This window comes from Gavia stellata, chromosome 7 (assembly GCF_030936135.1).
Source record: "Gavia stellata isolate bGavSte3 chromosome 7, bGavSte3.hap2, whole genome shotgun sequence".
Lineage (NCBI taxonomy): Eukaryota > Metazoa > Chordata > Aves > Gaviiformes > Gaviidae > Gavia > Gavia stellata.
The window spans coordinates 4,764,222-4,781,803 of NC_082600.1; the positions used below are offsets into that span (position 1 = coordinate 4,764,222).

The 17,582-nt window shown below is 42.1% G+C and overlaps 1 protein-coding gene across 1 annotated transcript; it reads right to left on the reverse strand.

Moving 5' to 3' along the window:
• Nucleotides 1-3,594: 3,594 nt before the first annotated feature.
• GMFB (glia maturation factor beta) lies at nucleotides 3,595-17,364 on the reverse strand. Its single transcript, XM_059819342.1, has 7 exons — nucleotides 17,312-17,364; nucleotides 14,943-15,039; nucleotides 14,340-14,389; nucleotides 13,327-13,376; nucleotides 12,168-12,250; nucleotides 9,918-9,991; nucleotides 3,595-7,388 (listed from the first exon to the last, which is right to left on the reverse strand). The coding sequence occupies exons 1-7, from the start codon at nucleotides 17,312-17,314 to the stop codon at nucleotides 7,317-7,319; spliced, it is 429 nt and encodes a 142-aa protein (XP_059675325.1). The 5' UTR covers nucleotides 17,315-17,364; the 3' UTR covers nucleotides 3,595-7,316.
• Between the last annotated feature and the right edge of the window lie 218 nt (nucleotides 17,365-17,582).

Below are 17,582 nucleotides of genomic sequence, written 5' to 3' on the forward strand. Positions count from 1 at the left end.
TCATGCTACTAGCTGCCTTCCATGGCACATAACAGCAGGAACGGTTAACAGTGCGCCTTTCAAAAAGCCTTGATGGGACTTCCCCATCACAGCAGTAAATTTGCCGTGAAAGACAGTCATGCTGTTTTCCCAGTGTTCACATCTGTTCTGCATTCAGAGTCTTTCTGGCTGATAATTGCTCTCTTCTCCCCTCTGTCTCCTGCTGAGGAACTGCTAGAGCTGTCAGGGGAGTTTCAGCTGAGCTCAATCAAGTTCTGTATGAGATGTCTCACTTATCACCAAAGGTGAACAAGGTTAAGCGAGAGTATGTTTGCAGTCCCTGAAAGAAAGAAACATGACAAAACAGTCCAGAGGAGACAATCCCCCTGGGGTGTGACAAAATGGACCACGGTGATTAACTACATCTATGCAAATGTATTGAAATCATCTCCATCACTTTATGGGCGCGTTAGAGAAAAGACACAGAGCCTAATCAGACCAAGGCGAGGCTGTACAAGATACTGCATATACACACTGCAGCAGATCAGCCTGTTATCCCACAGAATCCCATAATCTCAGTATCACCCAAAAGGAACAGAAGATGTGGAAGAAAGCCTATGAGAACCGGGAGGAGAACGGTGGCCAAGTTTACACAGATGTGAATACAATTTTACATGCCAGTAGTGTCCTAACCGCTACCAGAGAATATTCACTGTTTAGTATTTCACCATTTTCCTTACTGTTTTCCACAAAATGAAAATTGAGTGTTAATATAAAAATTGAGGTATGTAATTGCTCAGCCTTACGCTCAACCTTTCATTACAGAGTCCTGGAAGATACAAATGTGTATTAATTGGAGAAATCAAAAGCTAATGCCAGGGCTCGTGTACTTCAGAACTGTTGTGTTCATTGAAACACGGCTGGAAATGAAGCTCCCAACACCTTGAAAACAGCACAAATCAAGCCAGTCCACTGCCTTACACAACAGCTCAGAGAGAGGCTGCCAACTCCCCAAGATCGACTGTTGACCCCAGAGATTTATTTTGAGAACGACAACCCCTTTTCCTTGTGGAACCTATATGCCTGCGTATCTGGCAGTTTGAGACTGCTCTTTAGGAACACCAGGGCTTCCTCTTAGATCCCAGAAAAATCCTCTCTTCCCCAGCAGTTACAATTTAAGCTGTGTACCCAGCCCAGCCTGGAGGCCAGCTCATTACCCATCTGGAATAGAAGGGGAAGAAGCAGTTACTCCACAAACTTCGTACCATCTCCACAGCTCTTCCTTCGCTGTTAGAGGCAGTTGCCTGCCCTAAGGGAAGACCCTGCAGAGAATGACTGTTACCAAACTAGAGTCATATGTGTAGAAGCAAAATCCAAGAACTCCAGCACTGAGATCTATAAACCCCTCTGCGCAGGCTTTCCTACATGAAGTTGAGCATATTTTTTTTTCTAACCAGCCACAACTTAGGAGATTAACAAGTCTTGCTCTATTTTCTACTGTAACACAGGAACAATCCAACTAGACCAGGCCAAAGCTTTGTCAGGTCTCTACAGCAGTGAGTGTGCCCTAGCCAACACCCTCAACATCCCCATGCAGGCAAGGTCTTCCCTGCTGCTGCCGAAGGCCCTGGGGGGCATCACCAAAACTGCAGCAGATGTGACTGTGCAAACTAACAAATGCAGGGGGTGGCCCACCTACCACACATCCTCCTTTTTGTTCCAAGGGGTAAGGACCACCTTAAATCATCACCATCGTGTATGGTAATACACGAGCCTAGCAGAATAAACCCCAACCACTCTCACACCCACAGAGTGCCTCAGGTCTCCGTCCCACAGCCTCCCTGCCAGCACTCCCCTGAAAGCTGCTCAACATCCAACCACACTGCCTCTCAATGGCACCATATAAATAACTCACCTGCTTGTGCTTGACTTCCCCACCCTCACAAGCACCCAAACACAACATGGCAGCACCTTCACCTGTGAGGAGCAGGTAGGGAGCTCAGGGACCCAGCTTGTACTCCAACCAATTCCACAACCCATGGAGGACATGAAACAATACGCACAGGCACACTCACAAGACCCTTTGGCTGGTGTCCCTTTTGCTGGCAGAGACTGGCACATACGGGTAGCAATTGTCCCAGCTCCTCCAGAACCAACCGCATTCCTCCCCTTTTCTACATTATCCCCAAAGGCCCTGCCAAGTCAAGGGATCTCCTTAGCAAACTCCTCCTTGCCCTGGGCAAGCCATGTGTTCACACACCTGGAAGAGAAAGCACCAGCTGTGTGCAACTCTCAGGCTATGTGTACATTGCATATCTGTACTGCTGCACAGAGGCTTTCTCTTTTGCTCCCTACTCCCTTCCCTAGCTTTGACTTTAATCACTACTCAACTGCCCTTTTCATGTAACTATTACAAGTCAACGACCTTTCCTGAATGAAAGCAGCTGCCCTTCACTTCATATCCATAGATCTCCCTAAATTCTCTTTAGTCAGCTTTTGTTTTTACTGTCTTAATGATCTAGTAGTAGTACCAGTAAACTATCACCTCATTTTCTAGTTAAGCATACTCAATGAACAACAGAGAATGGCACAGGACTCCACAGGTGACCCCCCCCCGCCTCTGATGTGAGAGCTGTTTATTCCTATTTTCCCTCCTTCCCTTTAATCAGCTGTTCTTGAGAACCACTATTCTCCCACAGCAGCTTAGCTGGTTTTTTCAGAGCTTTTGGCAACAGATTTTCTTGCAGCATACTTAGGTGACCAAGATGCCATTCAAGAGCCAGATGTGCTGAAGCAGCTGTGCATTTTCTCCTTCACAGAGCTCTCTCACCTGAGAGAGAAGGTGTTTACTTCTATCGTGTTTCATCTGTGGCCCACTAATGCTATTCTTCAGCACTGGATATGTCAGCTACCGAAACTGAATTCCTTGGATTATCTGTAATAGTTTTTTCAATAATATAGGAAAAAAAACCCCACACTCCAAAGATCAGGGAAGGAAGAAACAGTCAGCAAGAATAAGGAAAAGGAGTGCTTCGATCAAATTAATCTAGGGGTCTCTTGGGTAAGAAAGAGAAGAGCCAATGACTGTGGTACAGTGAAGTTCCTTTGACTCCTTCAAGCTTTGGGGTCTCACTGAAAACTCCTCTAACATTGTTCAGTTGACACCTGCACTCTATACTGTATTTCACAGCTCCAGCTTATGCCAAGAGCCTTGACCTTGTGGGAGAGGAGCAACACAGAAGCCCAAGTGGCATTTCAGAATGAAATCTAAACCCCATGCTGTCTTGCAGCTCACACAAGTAATACACGGCACGTTTTGTGACACCATGGTGCAAAGCAGTGGAGGAGGACAGCAGTTATCCCACAGGACTCCATCAGCTGCTGTCCTCTCCTCTCCCTCGCTGTCACCCTTCACAACAGATGGAAAGAGGAATTATTTTAGGTAGAAGAGCGAGTGAGGTAGCACATTCAAGACTGAAGACCATGCTACAAGTCCAAAGCAAACTCCAGGAAGCTGAGAAAGGAGGAAGGTCATACCTCATATTAATAGCCTTTCCCCTGTCCGACACCCATGCTAGACATACTACTTTGCAATTAAAACAGGGCAACAGAACCTCTTAATTAAACATTTTATTTAAACCAATACAAGCACCATGCTTAGCAAAAAAGATTTGGTTTAAAGGAAACATGCAATGTGAACTAGCAGACACTAAATGGCATATGGAAGTTGTACTGGTTTCTGATATTTGCATGGAATTGCCAAATTCTCAAAACTGGCTGTGAACCTCTCGCACCTTTTACCACCCGCAGCACCGGAGCCCACCCCGACGTGTCACAGTATGCAAGTCAGAGTCTGGATCATGTAACAAAAGCAAGAGTTTTACTGCACCTCTTCTCATGTCCCATCACATCTCCATGTCACAGTTACTAGAGGTATGTATCAAAAAATATGTTGCATGACACTTCTTTTTTGAGCGCACTGAAGTGAGGAATTGAACTCCCTTGCTTTTGCATGATTCAGACCCCTGTTACCAGTTTAACATTGTTTCTGGACTAGCTATTTTACAGTAAAAGATACAAAAATGGAATCCTGGCACAAATGCATAAGATGCTCCTTTGGAGAAGTGAAAAGGTGTCAACACCCACATTATTGCCTCCCTTGATAGATCAAAACAGCATTCATGATACTAGAAACACACTTAAACCATCAAATACCAGCATTTAATTTTTTTTGTTAAAAATATTCAAACAATACAAGTCCATTTTATGGGCTGACATGCAAACTCATGCTTTAATTCAGCTTACCATTAATTAATAGGATTACAAGAGCTGTATCCCAGCCATCTACTCAATATTTAAAGCAAACCAAATTAATTGTGGCAGAAGTCTCCCTTTGAGAGACCTTTAACTCCAGGCCAAGGATTTTATGGCCAACTTAACTAACTCCTGAAAAATAGGAGCTCACGATGGAAAATGCTGACTCTCAGACCTTTAGCTACAAAGGCTCCCATAGGCGGCATTAGTTAATTTATGTTGTCCTTTAGTTTGAACCCTCTTTAGAGACCTGAAAATTCAAGACAAATGTATGATTACAGATGGACGACTCGCTCATAAAGCACAGTCAGAACATACTGGCCTTCTGAACACGGACACATCTGCCTCCCACTGATCTTGAGGGGGAAGCAGTACAGAAAATACAGTTCTAAAGATAAGGTGGGGAAAGTATGTCATCAAAACAAATATTATTCGTGCAGGAAAAATTTTGACATAATTAACATCTTTGTTTAATCAAGTATTAGCACTACCTGTATCTCAAGAGCCTAGGACAGTAAGCAGCAGACAGTTGTGTCAAAACCCTGCATTAAAAACAAGGAAACCACAAACAAGCCTAGAACAGCAGACATCCTCTGCACACTTATTCTCCAAGTACCTGCAGCTGCTTCCTCACTTCCACAGCTCAGAGAGGGGAAGGAGGCCCAGCTACCAAGCAAGGCTGAAGAATAATACTACTGGTGGGCTGAGCAGCATCAACATCACCTTTCACAAGAAAGCGGGCTTCAACACTCTCATCAGGATTTATTTGCTTTCTACAAGACTTGAGGGGCAGCACCCAAGGCAGAAAATCCTTAATTGGAGGCAAGAAGAACATCTGAAGTGAAAAGAACTGAGACTGCAGCAGCTCCTCCCTTCTCCTCTCGAGAGAGACAGGCCCCTTTTACAGTTATTTTTGTCAAGACCTGCACAAGCAGCAGTTGGATGCTGGCAGCCCACCAGTGTACAAAGTACAATGACAAAGATTATTAATCCAGTTTTCCCCACTGCAAATCAAGCTGAATGTTACAAGTGGCAGCTTCCCTCTCACCCACGCTGTACTTTGACATGCCTTACCTTTAGCACAATGCCAACAAAACAAGATTCTTGCCATTTCACACCTTAGAATGACACCATTCTTTAAGCCAAAGTCTTATTTATACAATGTTTGTCACAAAAGACATTGTTTTTATTGATCTGTAGTACAGAATGATCAAGCAACAGTTTCATAATCAACATTTTTTTGTCCAGGGAAATGAAATTGTTTTTCCAGTTCACTACGTTAACACAGAAATTTAATTACAAGCATTTCTTTCCCGCACTGACAGATCAATTTAATTGGATCGTTCTAACACATATTTTGAAAAGCTCAAGTCAGATTCGTATACAAATAAATGAGCAGTAACATCAAACTAAGAAGAGATTTACCAACACTGAGGACCTTTGCAAATTAATTCCTTGCAATCTTAGAGGAATTAGTGTTTTAACACTAACACAACATATGTTTGCAAATGAAAAATAAACTTTCTTTCAGCAAAGGTTTCACAGCATGAAATACTGGCCTCCAAATTTAACACTGCATTCCTCCTCAAACAGATTTGTTAGGGCAGCTGTATTTTAAGGTATGTTATCAACAGGAAGCTGCTCTTACGCAGATATTTATTCAGTAGCACAACAAACACTCATGAGCAAGAGAGTGAGATACTGTCACATGCGTACTCCTTTTGCCACTGCATGGGCTGAACACATCCCATATCAGACAACTACTCTATTGAATATAAAACAGACCTGTAAAAAGACTGGTCATTTATAAAAGTTAAATACTCTTTTCACATTAGAATATTTGCTGTTTCAAAGAGATGAACCATAAGTAAATGAAAATCAAATTATCACTTATGCAAAAGCTTTATCTGGAATGTAATTTTGACCAACGAGCAGTTAAGAAAGTTAGAGACTGTAATTAAAGTACTCAAAAGCTATGTGTGGCCAACTTTTATAACAAAAGAGATATAAATAATTCATTACCATGAAAAGCTTTAACCTCCTGACTCCTACAAATGGAGTAGATGACTAGAATTTCAAAGACAGTGAGGTTAGCTTTTTTTTTTTTACAGATGTCAACTGCAACACTAGGCACTAGGAAAATATGTTACTTGGATTCTTTAACAAAATTTTTACCAAATTTGTAATAAGTGGCAGTGTAAAATTCTCAAGTCATTTTAAAGCTAACAAATTAAAGGCACACAGTATTAACAGGTGTTCATACAACAGGAAAGGAGCAAAGAGGTAAATTTCTTAACAGTGTAGTAAGTTATATATGCAAGACATCTGGTACGAGAGTAACCAGAGTTGTAATTCAGCCCTTAGTTATCACCTAGTTCCTGTAAGACTGTATTAGCATGAGAACTGGACAGTCAAAGCTCTGCCCTGAAATTTAGCGAGATTGACTCAGTCAACTGAGGAATTAACTGGAATGACAAAAATTAGTTCCAAGGATTTGAGAAAGTTCACATGGACTCGATGGAAAGATAAATGGATGGATTTGCTGTACAAGGATTTTGTCTTTTTAATACTAAATGCTTCCAGGGAGTAGTTTTCAAACTTGAGAAGACATTAAGTCAAAGAGTCTGAAAAGTGACAGTACACAATTTTTGCATGTAAATGGCTAGTATATGTCATAAGGATGCATTTGTAGCTCAGAAAAAGTTAGCGTCAGCTTCCAAATTACATTTGTAGATAGTTATAAATCCAGAACTGAACAATTTTAGTTATAGAAATATTAGTCACAAGAGTGCAAAAGGAGTCCCTGCAGAGGAGTATTCCCTTTTAACAGGTACAACTAAGGAAACACCTGCAAAGATTTGTTACTTCAAGGAGACAGACCTGTTATTCTTTGCACAAACTCTGCACAAGAGATATACTGCAGGAGACAGATGTAAATACAGTGCATTTTTTTAGATGTAAGTATTCATGTCTGGTTCCAGTATTATCAGGATGGTACATAAATACTTATTACAGACGTTTTCTTAATGGAAGAAGCCCAGTTTCTCACGCAGCCATTCTTCAGTTAGGTCTTCTGTATTTCTTATTTCAAATACCTAAACAAAATTGCATTGCATAAATTCTTGAGGTGGTGGTACTTCAAAAGGATACACATACAATGCAATCAATAGCTTTCCACACAAGTTGTTTGAGCTGTAATAAACCCGTAACCAACCTAGAGTTTTCACGTGCTTTCTTAAAAGGATCAGTTAATATTCTAAAGAAACATCAGTGGAAGATACACAAGACTACATGGCAAGGAATATTACTAACTTGAACAAGAATTCCTATTTCCAGACTTCCTTCTTCTTTACGAACATGTGAGAACAGCACATGTACTACATTTTAAAGTTACTCTGAAATGGCACCATCTTACACACATTATCTCAGCACGAAGACTGTCTATTTGAATACAAATGAATTTAACCTCTGGGCTGAATTAAGTCCAAAGTTCAGGAAGTTTGCTCAGGCTACAACACAGTTATTCCTTCTTTGAACCGAAATAAACCCACAGTATCCAGTAGCATACTGCTGTCCCTGTAAGAAACAAGCCTGGGATACCTCAGAACAGAAAACTGGCAAAAAAGCCCCCAAAATCACCAACCCAAAGTCTTAAACCAACCTTTAACATAACCTTGAAGCAGAAAACAAGACCAAAGACACCAATATACTCTTTATATTCCATATGGGCAAGTAACTGGGGTTTTTTAGGTGTGTTTGAGTTTGGTTTGTTTTAATACCCTTGAAGAGAGGCTAAGTTAATTCTGTATTGCTAACTGGAGTCTTTGAGATGCCCACAAATCGATCATCTTTTCAGAAGAGTCAGGTAAGTAAATTTTACAAATCCACAGACCTTCAAGTGTGTTCTTCTAGGCAATGAAAACAAGAAAAATATTTTAACTGTTACTATTCTGACAACACTGAAAATAAAGCTATGTCAGCACTAAATCAGTTATCTGCCCTTCTAATGGTATGGAGTACGTAGCTGCAAAAAGCATGCTCAGGCCAACAGAATGGATAGGGTTTTGTAAGACTCACAAAACAGCTTCTCAGTGAACCTGCTGTTCAGAATGAACTTCCTATTTAGTCCTGCCCTCAGCTGTTTCACCATTTTAATCTTCTTCAGGAAACAGTTCAAGTTTTGTATCTTTTCTTTCTCATTTCTCATCTCTGCTGGAGTGGGCTCTGGACACTGCTTCTTGTATTCAGACAGCAATCCACTACTATCAACTAATACTGCTTTTTTTTTTTTTAAAGTAAAAGATGGGGGGAAATCCCAAAATTCAGTGTTATAAGAACAGAACAGCTTAACAGAAGCCAAGCTAATATGCAAGCCACTGAAAAAATAAGAGGACTCAGTTAAGTCACATGCAGAAATCACACCAGGAGGAAGTCACAGCATGAGCTAAAATGAAACATGGCTCACTGAGTGGCAAGACTAAAGCACATTTGAAGAGCAAGCAACCTACCCAAACTGGAGACAGGCTATCTTCTCCAGCTTCAGAAGGAAGATGATCATGGACCCCTATATCCACTCCTAGGCTTTCATTCAAAAAGCCTTTCAGACTGAATTTCTCCCACTTGACAGGCAATAGTAACTCCAATACAGCTAGTCCCCAGCCTTTCACCTTCTTCTCATCAACTCTTCCTTCTCACTCACTGAAAACTGCCTTCCTCCTCAAGGAATTCTTTCTTTCTATCAAAGATGCTAGAGTTCTCAGGCCTCTAAGATGCAGTTTCAACAGACCTGTACTGATTGCTTCCACCATCTTACCTGCTGCTACGTACTCCTGTCAACTTGACATCTGATTAAAAACACAGAGGTCCTTTCTTACAAGGTACAGCCAGAAGAGGTAGAAGTTCACATTTCTCTTGTTGGCCCAATATACATTTTTACTGGGATGTTAAAGTACTCAGTCAGGATAAGGAAGACCAAAAGGGAACGGTGCTGTTGGGGAATGGTGAAGTCATTTCACATTGTATGAAAAACCTGAAGTGACCACTGACTCTATTTAGCTTTACCGGTTGAAACTCAAACTTTAAGAAATCTAGGTGCCAATTAAGCAGAAATTTCAAAGATCTCCAAAATGACAATTAGGTGGCTTTTTTTTTTTTAAAGTATGTATATATACCTAGGCCTACTGAATGCAGTGATTTCTTCTGGTCTCAGTACTGGAGGAGGCAAATGCTCAGCATACGTATGTTCGGCACTTGGCACATATGCTCCTTATTCTGAAGGCTATGTTCTGCAAGCATACAACCCCCTAAACCATGCAGCAAAACTAGTCAGCACCACACCATACTGAGACTTCAGTCTGTTCTTCCCATCAATAAATTAATTCCCCAAAGTAAAGACATCCATCCTACCGATGGATATTTTAGTTTGAGAACACTGTTCTTCCTGTACCCTAGAACTCCAGAAATCCCCACATATACCCTTCTCTTCAGTCTTCCTAAACCAGAATCTGTTCACTGTAATTACAAAGTCTCATAACACCCTTCTTGCGATAGGTGCAAGCAAGACAAAATAGCTCCTGCAACGTGCATTTAAGGGGGAGACAGTTTTTTCAACTAGTCCATTATACCTTAGTGAGTTCAGCTGTCTGTACAAGCTTATTCTTGCTTCCAGCATACATCATCTGCTGCTCAGGCTTGCATCCTGCAGTTGTGTGGAAAAAAAAAAAGAGGTTTTGTTTAGTCATTTTGACTGCAACACTTTAAAAAAAATAAAAATCTTATTTTTGAAGAAGCCAAACTGAAAGCTGAAGCCTCCATTCAGAAAACTGACCTATTTCTTTATATACATTATCATCCTTGCTCTTACTTTCATATCTGGTACTTGAAAGCATTTCCAGAAGCAATAGTTGTGCAGGTTGAATTGGTGGTCTCAACGTGCACCTGCATTTCTGCTTAGAGCTAACATCAAATATTGCAGCAGTCAAACTTGAATATCAACAGCCAAAGCAGCAGTACCTCCCGCCAGTACAGTAGTGTGCTGATTACACCACATTCAATTCTTTGCCTGCTTGCTATTTCTGGAAGATTCCCATGTCTTTGCTAGTTACACTTCGACAGATCTTTATAGCATACGTCTTTGAGCTGGAGTCAAACTGAGAATAAACCAAGTCAGTTTGAATTTGTTGTTCTTTCTCCTAATCTCTCCCCAAATCCCCCAACTGAATTGATAGCTCTAAATGTCTCCTCCCCACCCCGCCTGAACACAAAGCAACTTCAGTCACAGTTGAAGTTAACTGCTGTTTAGAGTCCCAGCTAATGGTTCATTGTTTCTGACTCCAGTATCAGTCTAACCACTAACTTCTGTTTGCAGAAAATATTATTGAAACTGAAAACCTCAAGAAAAAAAGGCTTTTCTTTAGAAGTTTCTCAATACAAGTGTACTTTTAAACCTTGCTGCCCATAAAGAACATTGTCTAAGCTCTCTTTCCCTCTGAAGTACTACAAGTCTGCCTGCTTTGGTATTTCAAGGTCTCCCAAGAAGTTTCTTACCACTCTTCTAACTCTCAAAATATCTATCCTTGTGAAGAGAAGTAACACCCAGAACATTCAAAGATTCTCAGGTAACTACAGAAGAATATGCTCACTAGTTGCTAAACTCTTTTACCTACCTAGTTATTCTAGTTCTGAGTAATGAAGGGTAAAACAATGCAATCAGTTTATCTTCTTCTAGAGGATAACAAGGATAATCCAGTAATACCAGCAAGCTACCCTATTACAATTCAGAACACAGATGGAAGCCACAGGAGCAATTCAGCTCTAAGTCACAGGTCATTTGGCTTCTATTAAAATTACACAGTTCCCTGCACAGGTAAGTTTATGTTGAGGGCTGCTGCAATGCAAGCAGAGGAAGCTACCACTCTGTATAAACTTGGGATGACCTAAGATTAGAGACTCTCTCATTGAACATAGTCTTTCACCTGCCCAAATCTGTGTTATGGAGCCCTCTTTTTCTCCTTTCCACCCATAGCTGTAACAGCCCTTTAGACCTCCACGTCACAGCACTGTTTGGAGGCATCCTCTGTTGCTGCCCATGACATATAGGCCCCCTCGAAAACCCTCCTCTCTAATCCCTTCCCAACCCTTTTACAGAGTCCTGTTCATTTCACAGGTAGACAAGGGTTCCCATGCCCTTCTGAGAAGGAGAGGAATTTCTTCCCACCCAGTCACTAACATCCGAATAGCAAGAAAGACAGAGGTGAACAGAAACCCACAGGAACTGAGGTGGTATCTCCCAGCCCTCTCCTCACTCATTTCCTGAGCCTTCACTGGTCATATTTTGAGGATTCCCCAAGATCTGAAGAGAGGGTGACAGGAAACACACTAGGTTAAATCTACATGAATAGATGCAGAGTGCTCCAGGCTCCTTTCCTTCACAGAAGTGTGTTGCTGAGCTCACCACTGAGAACACAGTGGGCAGGCCCATTTAGAAAGACACACCTTTTGGCCAGCTATGCAGGAAACTAACATTTCTGTTGAGCCTTCAGAAATGCAAAAGAGAATCTCTTCTACATACTTCTTAAGTGCCCTAAATGTAAACCCCAGAGGCAGCAAAAACCTCCAGCATCTAGGGAGATCTGGGCAGACGTAAGTGTCTACACTTGTCATGAGCTAATACACTAGAGATTCCTCTCTGCCAAAGAAGGTCTCCAGATAATGCCACAGCTTTATAGTGCCTTGCTGCCAGCAGTGGCATAAGCAAATCTAGCCTTAAGTATCTGAACCACTATTTGAGCACAAGCACTCATTTTATCTTCCATAGCAAAGAATATTCCCATATTTACAGCCCACAGTAGCTGCCATTCACAGTGTTCACTCACCAACTGGACTGGAGAAGATAAAGCACAATGGATAAGAAACTCTTCCATCATCATGCTGATACTTGTAACTATACACAATAAATGTTTTTTCTGAGGTTAAAGAAATTAAGAAATCAATTATTTTATCAGGATATAATCCTCAGTTATCACAGCTCCATGCAGGCACAAATAAGTCTTGCATTCTAGAAGATGCTTTAAATTTGGCAAGTAGTCTCACTGTTCTCCTGTTTTCACTTCCATATTTGACCTTCAGAACTGACCCCGCCTGTCTTTACCAACCTCTGCCACAGCTGGGTGTGAGGCTGTCTCTGTATTACTGTTTGACATCAGAGCGCTAAAAATCACCCCTTCATCGCAAATATTCCTCTCCCAGCTTTGTAAAAAAGACTTCCCACACCCATCAATGTGTTTCTGCCTTAATGAAAGCCAAATTCTTTCTTTGCAGACTAAGCGCTTCATTGTTTCAGGTGCTTTGCTGAATTTGAACTGAAGTTTTAGCTAGGACTCCTGCTTTAAAGCCTCCTACTGCACTATGGTCATGAAAGGAAAGATTGAGAATGGCACGTGGAATAGTGCCAGCCAGCTTCTGACGATAACAGAGGCAGATATTTTCTTCACTTGTAAGTGAAGTACCCCTCTTATTTCATCTAGTTAAAGAATAATTTACTTATCCCTCTTTTTTTCCTTTTTTTTTTTTAATATAGGGATTCTTCCCTAGATCACATGCCTACAGCAGTCCCTGAATCAGTAACTGCAGCAGAACAGCAAGGGCGATATTGCTGAAAAAGTACCAAAACAGATCCTAAGTCACACAGGCAGTTTTCTGTATTTAGAAGTAGCCACATACAAAACTGGTGCATTTTACTCCCTTCTTTACATTAACAGCAGCGTGGCTTCGCTTTACTTCCCCAAACATTATATAGTCTAAAAGGAAATAAAATCTCAGGAAAAGCTTAAACATGTCAGTCATTGTTTCAACAAGCAGGACAACTGCTCAGTGCATCATGAGAACTGATCCCTAGGTTATCTCATAAATAAAGTATCTGTAAAGTCGCACTACAGGCAAGTATTGGCCTAAGAAGGTGAAGTCCAACTCTGAACATTTTGAACAGCTTCCAGGAGTGAGTAAGAGCAAATGTCAGCAGCACAAGAAGGATATCGAGGTTGTCTCTCAGGCAGCTCATCTTTTAGCTCATCAGGAGAAATACCCTGGTAACATTAAACACAAGCAATATTTGAACAAATGATCTTGCACTTGAAGGTATACTACGAAGGCTTTAAGCAGAATAATGGAATAGTGAAACAGCTGTAAGTTAGATGTACATTTACAGTTGAACTGATAATGATCTCTCCCACAAATTACTAGAGCAGTTTAGGAAAACTCGTGTGCTAATAGATTCCTATGACTAAACATAGAATTAATGCTAGCATGAATAATCACCCCTATTTTAGGCATAACGAGTTTAGAAAACATTTTTTGCTCTAGTTGGATATGCTGGCAGCTACCATGCTTTTCTAACTCCAGTGCTACACAGAAGTAAGCGAGTACACAACAAAAAGTATCTGTGAAAATCAGCTACATAAATGGTGCTTTTGAAAAATTCAGTCCTTCCTCCTCGAGCAAGAAAAAAGAGAGTCCCCATTCTGTTCAAATATTACATTAACTTCTATGTTCTAGGGAATAAGAGCTGCGGTTAATGCTCAAATCCCTGGGAAGGATTTAATTTTGCCCTATGTACCATTAAGAAACACTACACGCTAGGCTGACCTTATTATGCCTGCCACCTATCAAATTTAGAGTCTGTAGAGGATTAACGATCCTAGCTTCTAATTGATGGCAGATCAGCTCAGAGTCAAATATGCAGATCTATGTGGAAACACAGCAGAAATCTCTTCAAAAAGCTAGCAAGTGCCAAAGATGCTTTTTACAGTTTTATCATAAAAGCTTTAAAATAACTTTTTTGTGGCATTAATTAGTCAACTCAATTGCTCCTGCATATTTCCACTATTAATAGTGCTGTGCTTTACATGCAGAGTGACCATGCATTTAAATAAGCTCACGACCCAAATTAGATTAAGAGTTTGATAACAATTTGAAACTAAGGCAGTACCTTAGAGACAACAATACATGGCAGGCTGAAGATACTCTTATTTACAATTCATTTAACAAACCTCATGCTCCTCATCCAGTACCACCAACTGCTTATCCTTGTCGATTTTCACTATAAAGCAAAATAAAACATAGGTCAATGTTTTTTCAATAGATTTATGCAATGTATGCATGAAGCTTTCTCACATTCCCCCAAAAGTATATCCCTTGTGCTTCCATTCTGCTTCTTCAGTCTATCCCATGACTTCACAAAATCACAGAAGTCAAGAGAAGTGAACAGTCTAAGTGCTGTCCATTGCAATACACTCTTCTCAAATTTCAAAGACAGAAATGTCAAACTTCCCTACTTAAAGGCTACAAAATTTACAAACTCAAAGTGACTGTGCCTTGACATTTTTTACTATCATTTTACAAAGAGTGGTAGCCTCTGAGATGCAATTAAGTATAAATACTCTACTAAGAGCAGATGCTGTCTTGTATCACAAGTACAGTGTTGCTTGACTGTTAAAGTTATAGGCAGAATTGGAAGTACTGAAGTTCATACAAGAAACAGCCTCTTAGCTCACGTTTACTTGTTAGAGCGGCAGCATTACACAGGAAGGAAAAGAGGAGATAGGATTTTCTGCAAGACCTAGTAATTTTCATCAGACATGTTTTTAACTTACTTATAATGGCAGCATTGTTGGTTTCTTTACGAAACCGGAATTTTCTCAGTTTCTCCACCAGGTCTTCAGCAACATCACAAACCACCAGAGATTCACTCTAAAAAAAGGAAATGGCAGAGGGGAGGGAAAGATAAATCTTTCTAGTAAACCAGAAAAAAACCCCATGTCACGCATGTGTGTGTATAAGCCCTACTAAAGCGGAACTGCATGCAACCTGCCCAAAGTTCCAGAACATATACATAAACCAGAAAAAACATGGATGAAAGTAGTTTTTAAAAACACAATAGCAGAACACTTATCTGTTTTAATATCCCTCCTCAAAGCCACACGGTTAACTAGAAATATTTTATTAGCTATTCCTGAAGTGGGATTATTCTCATAGCTCTTAGAAGTAAGCAAATTTTACAGTTCATTTACCAAGACAAGTCCTGAAAAAAGGAAGCCCCTCAGAGTGGCAGTAAACTGGCTAAAGTCATTTAAGCATTTAAAATAGTAGGAGCTACTATTAGTAATCCAGAAGAACACAGATAGTAATCAAGGGTCACTGCTTATTTTTACCTACAAAAATATTAACCGAACTTTTGAGATTTACACACAGAGAGAGCATTTAAGACATTTTAATCAAAAGCATGCATACTTTCCCCCATGTGCTTGTATATTACTAACTCCAAGTTTTCAGAAGATATGTCCAGATAACGTATTAGTCATCATGCTGAAGATGGGGAAGGAAATTATTATTTCACAAGCAACCATGCAGGTTATCTTCCATTACACATGCAATTTTTTAACTGTACCAAGCCAACCACTGCCATTTCCTGAGCAACATTTTATACACACAACCTCTATTGCCACAATTAAGAGATTCATGCCACCTAGATGAAGAAAAGTTATTTAACATCTCCAACTTATTCATATTATTGCATTTGTAAATTCCTAAGGCATCAAGGCTTTTGTGCCAAAACAACTGTTACTTCAAGACATCTTTAAAAGAACTGCTCAAATAAAAAAATAGTTGCAAGATTACCTACCACAAGCTCTACTAAAGAGCTACTTCATGGAGACAAATCACAGTTTACAAATCAGAAGAAAGGTACCCTTTAAACACTGAGTTCCATCTCCTTGCTTTCAACATTGGCGTGTTTGTGAGATTTTCCTCAAAAAGCAGAGCAGTGTCTCTCCTTCCCCACTTCCAAAATCACCTTGCAAATATCCTATGTTTGTTGTTACTCCTAAAAAGACTTCCACCTTGACAACATTCTGGCACAGCCTTGTGCCTCTGCTTCCTTTTAACAGCTGGAGAGGAAATCAGGTTCTGCTGTGCCAGGACAGGTCTGGTGGCACTGTGTGTGTGCAGCCTTCTTTATTTTGCTTGTTTCCCCTAAAGATTATTCTTGGCTCCCTCTGATCCACAAACATCATTAACACACACTCTCACTATTTCAGGAGATCCCTATTAAAAAAAACAGAATTCAGGGCCGCATTTCAAAGCTAAATTTATATTGCGTATCAAATGCTCTTTTCTGAAGGAAGCATTTCTCCCAGTCCTCTGGGCTCAGCAGTTTCCTAACATCTTCCAGCAGACACTGCAGGGTAGGCAGTGCTTTTGCTTATACCTGTGCAACCACACAAATAGAAATCCTTAAAAGAAGCTGAATGCTGAGCCTGCAAAACACATGGTGACATCAAGACTCAGATCATCTGTCGGAGCTAAGCTGGAGCTAACCCCAGTACCTCGTTTAATAAAAACTAAAGAAAAGTCAAGGCAAGAGACAGCAGGACTGCACAGACAGCGGGCACACCTGCCAAACAGGGCAGCGGGGGGGGCTACTGTTGGTTAACCCCAGCCATCACTCACGCCAGCTTTACGCTCCAAGATTTTTAGAAACCCATTTAGCCGTCTGCCGAACAGCCGCTGGCAAGGCAAGTCACGACTTCCTTTTTAAACAGCTCTTTCTTCACTCTCCCCCCGCGGGCTGCCAGCACCCAGCGGAAAAGCAACCGAGGAGGTCTTTCTGCCGGCGGGGCGGCAGGTGAGCACGGCACGACCCGGGGGTCGGGCAGGGCAGGGCCGGAGAAGCTTCTCACGGCGGCACCTTCCCGGGCAGCACCCCAGACCGAAAGGCACCGGCTCGCCCTCAGGAGAACGGTGCCCGCCCCCGCCCGCCCGCAGGCACCTGCTCTCCCCTCAGACCTTCCTCCCCAGCCCGCCGAGCCCCACCGCGCGGGGACACCGGCCTGACGGCGCCCCTCCCGCCTCAGCGGGGGAACCCCCGCGCCCGCGGAGGCGGCCGGATCCTCCCCGCGCCCGCGGAGGCGGCTGGGCTGCCCCCGGCCCGGCCCCCCTCTCAGGCAGCGCGGGCTCCTCTCACCATCTTGCGCGCGCGCAACCGCCCAACCGCCGCCGCTCGCGCGCCAACAACGGAAGCCGCCGCGCCGCCGCTGCCGCCGCCTCCTCCTCCTGCCTGGGATGCGCACCCCCACTGCGCCTGCGCGGCGGAGACCCCGTCTCCCCCTCCCCTCTGGCCAATCAGCACCGCTGCCCCAGCTGGGCGGGCAGCGTCACCCGCCTACGGGTAGCGGGAAGGTTCAAGACCCGCGGGGAGCGGCCCGTTGCCGGGCGCGGTCCACGTGCCGCGGCGC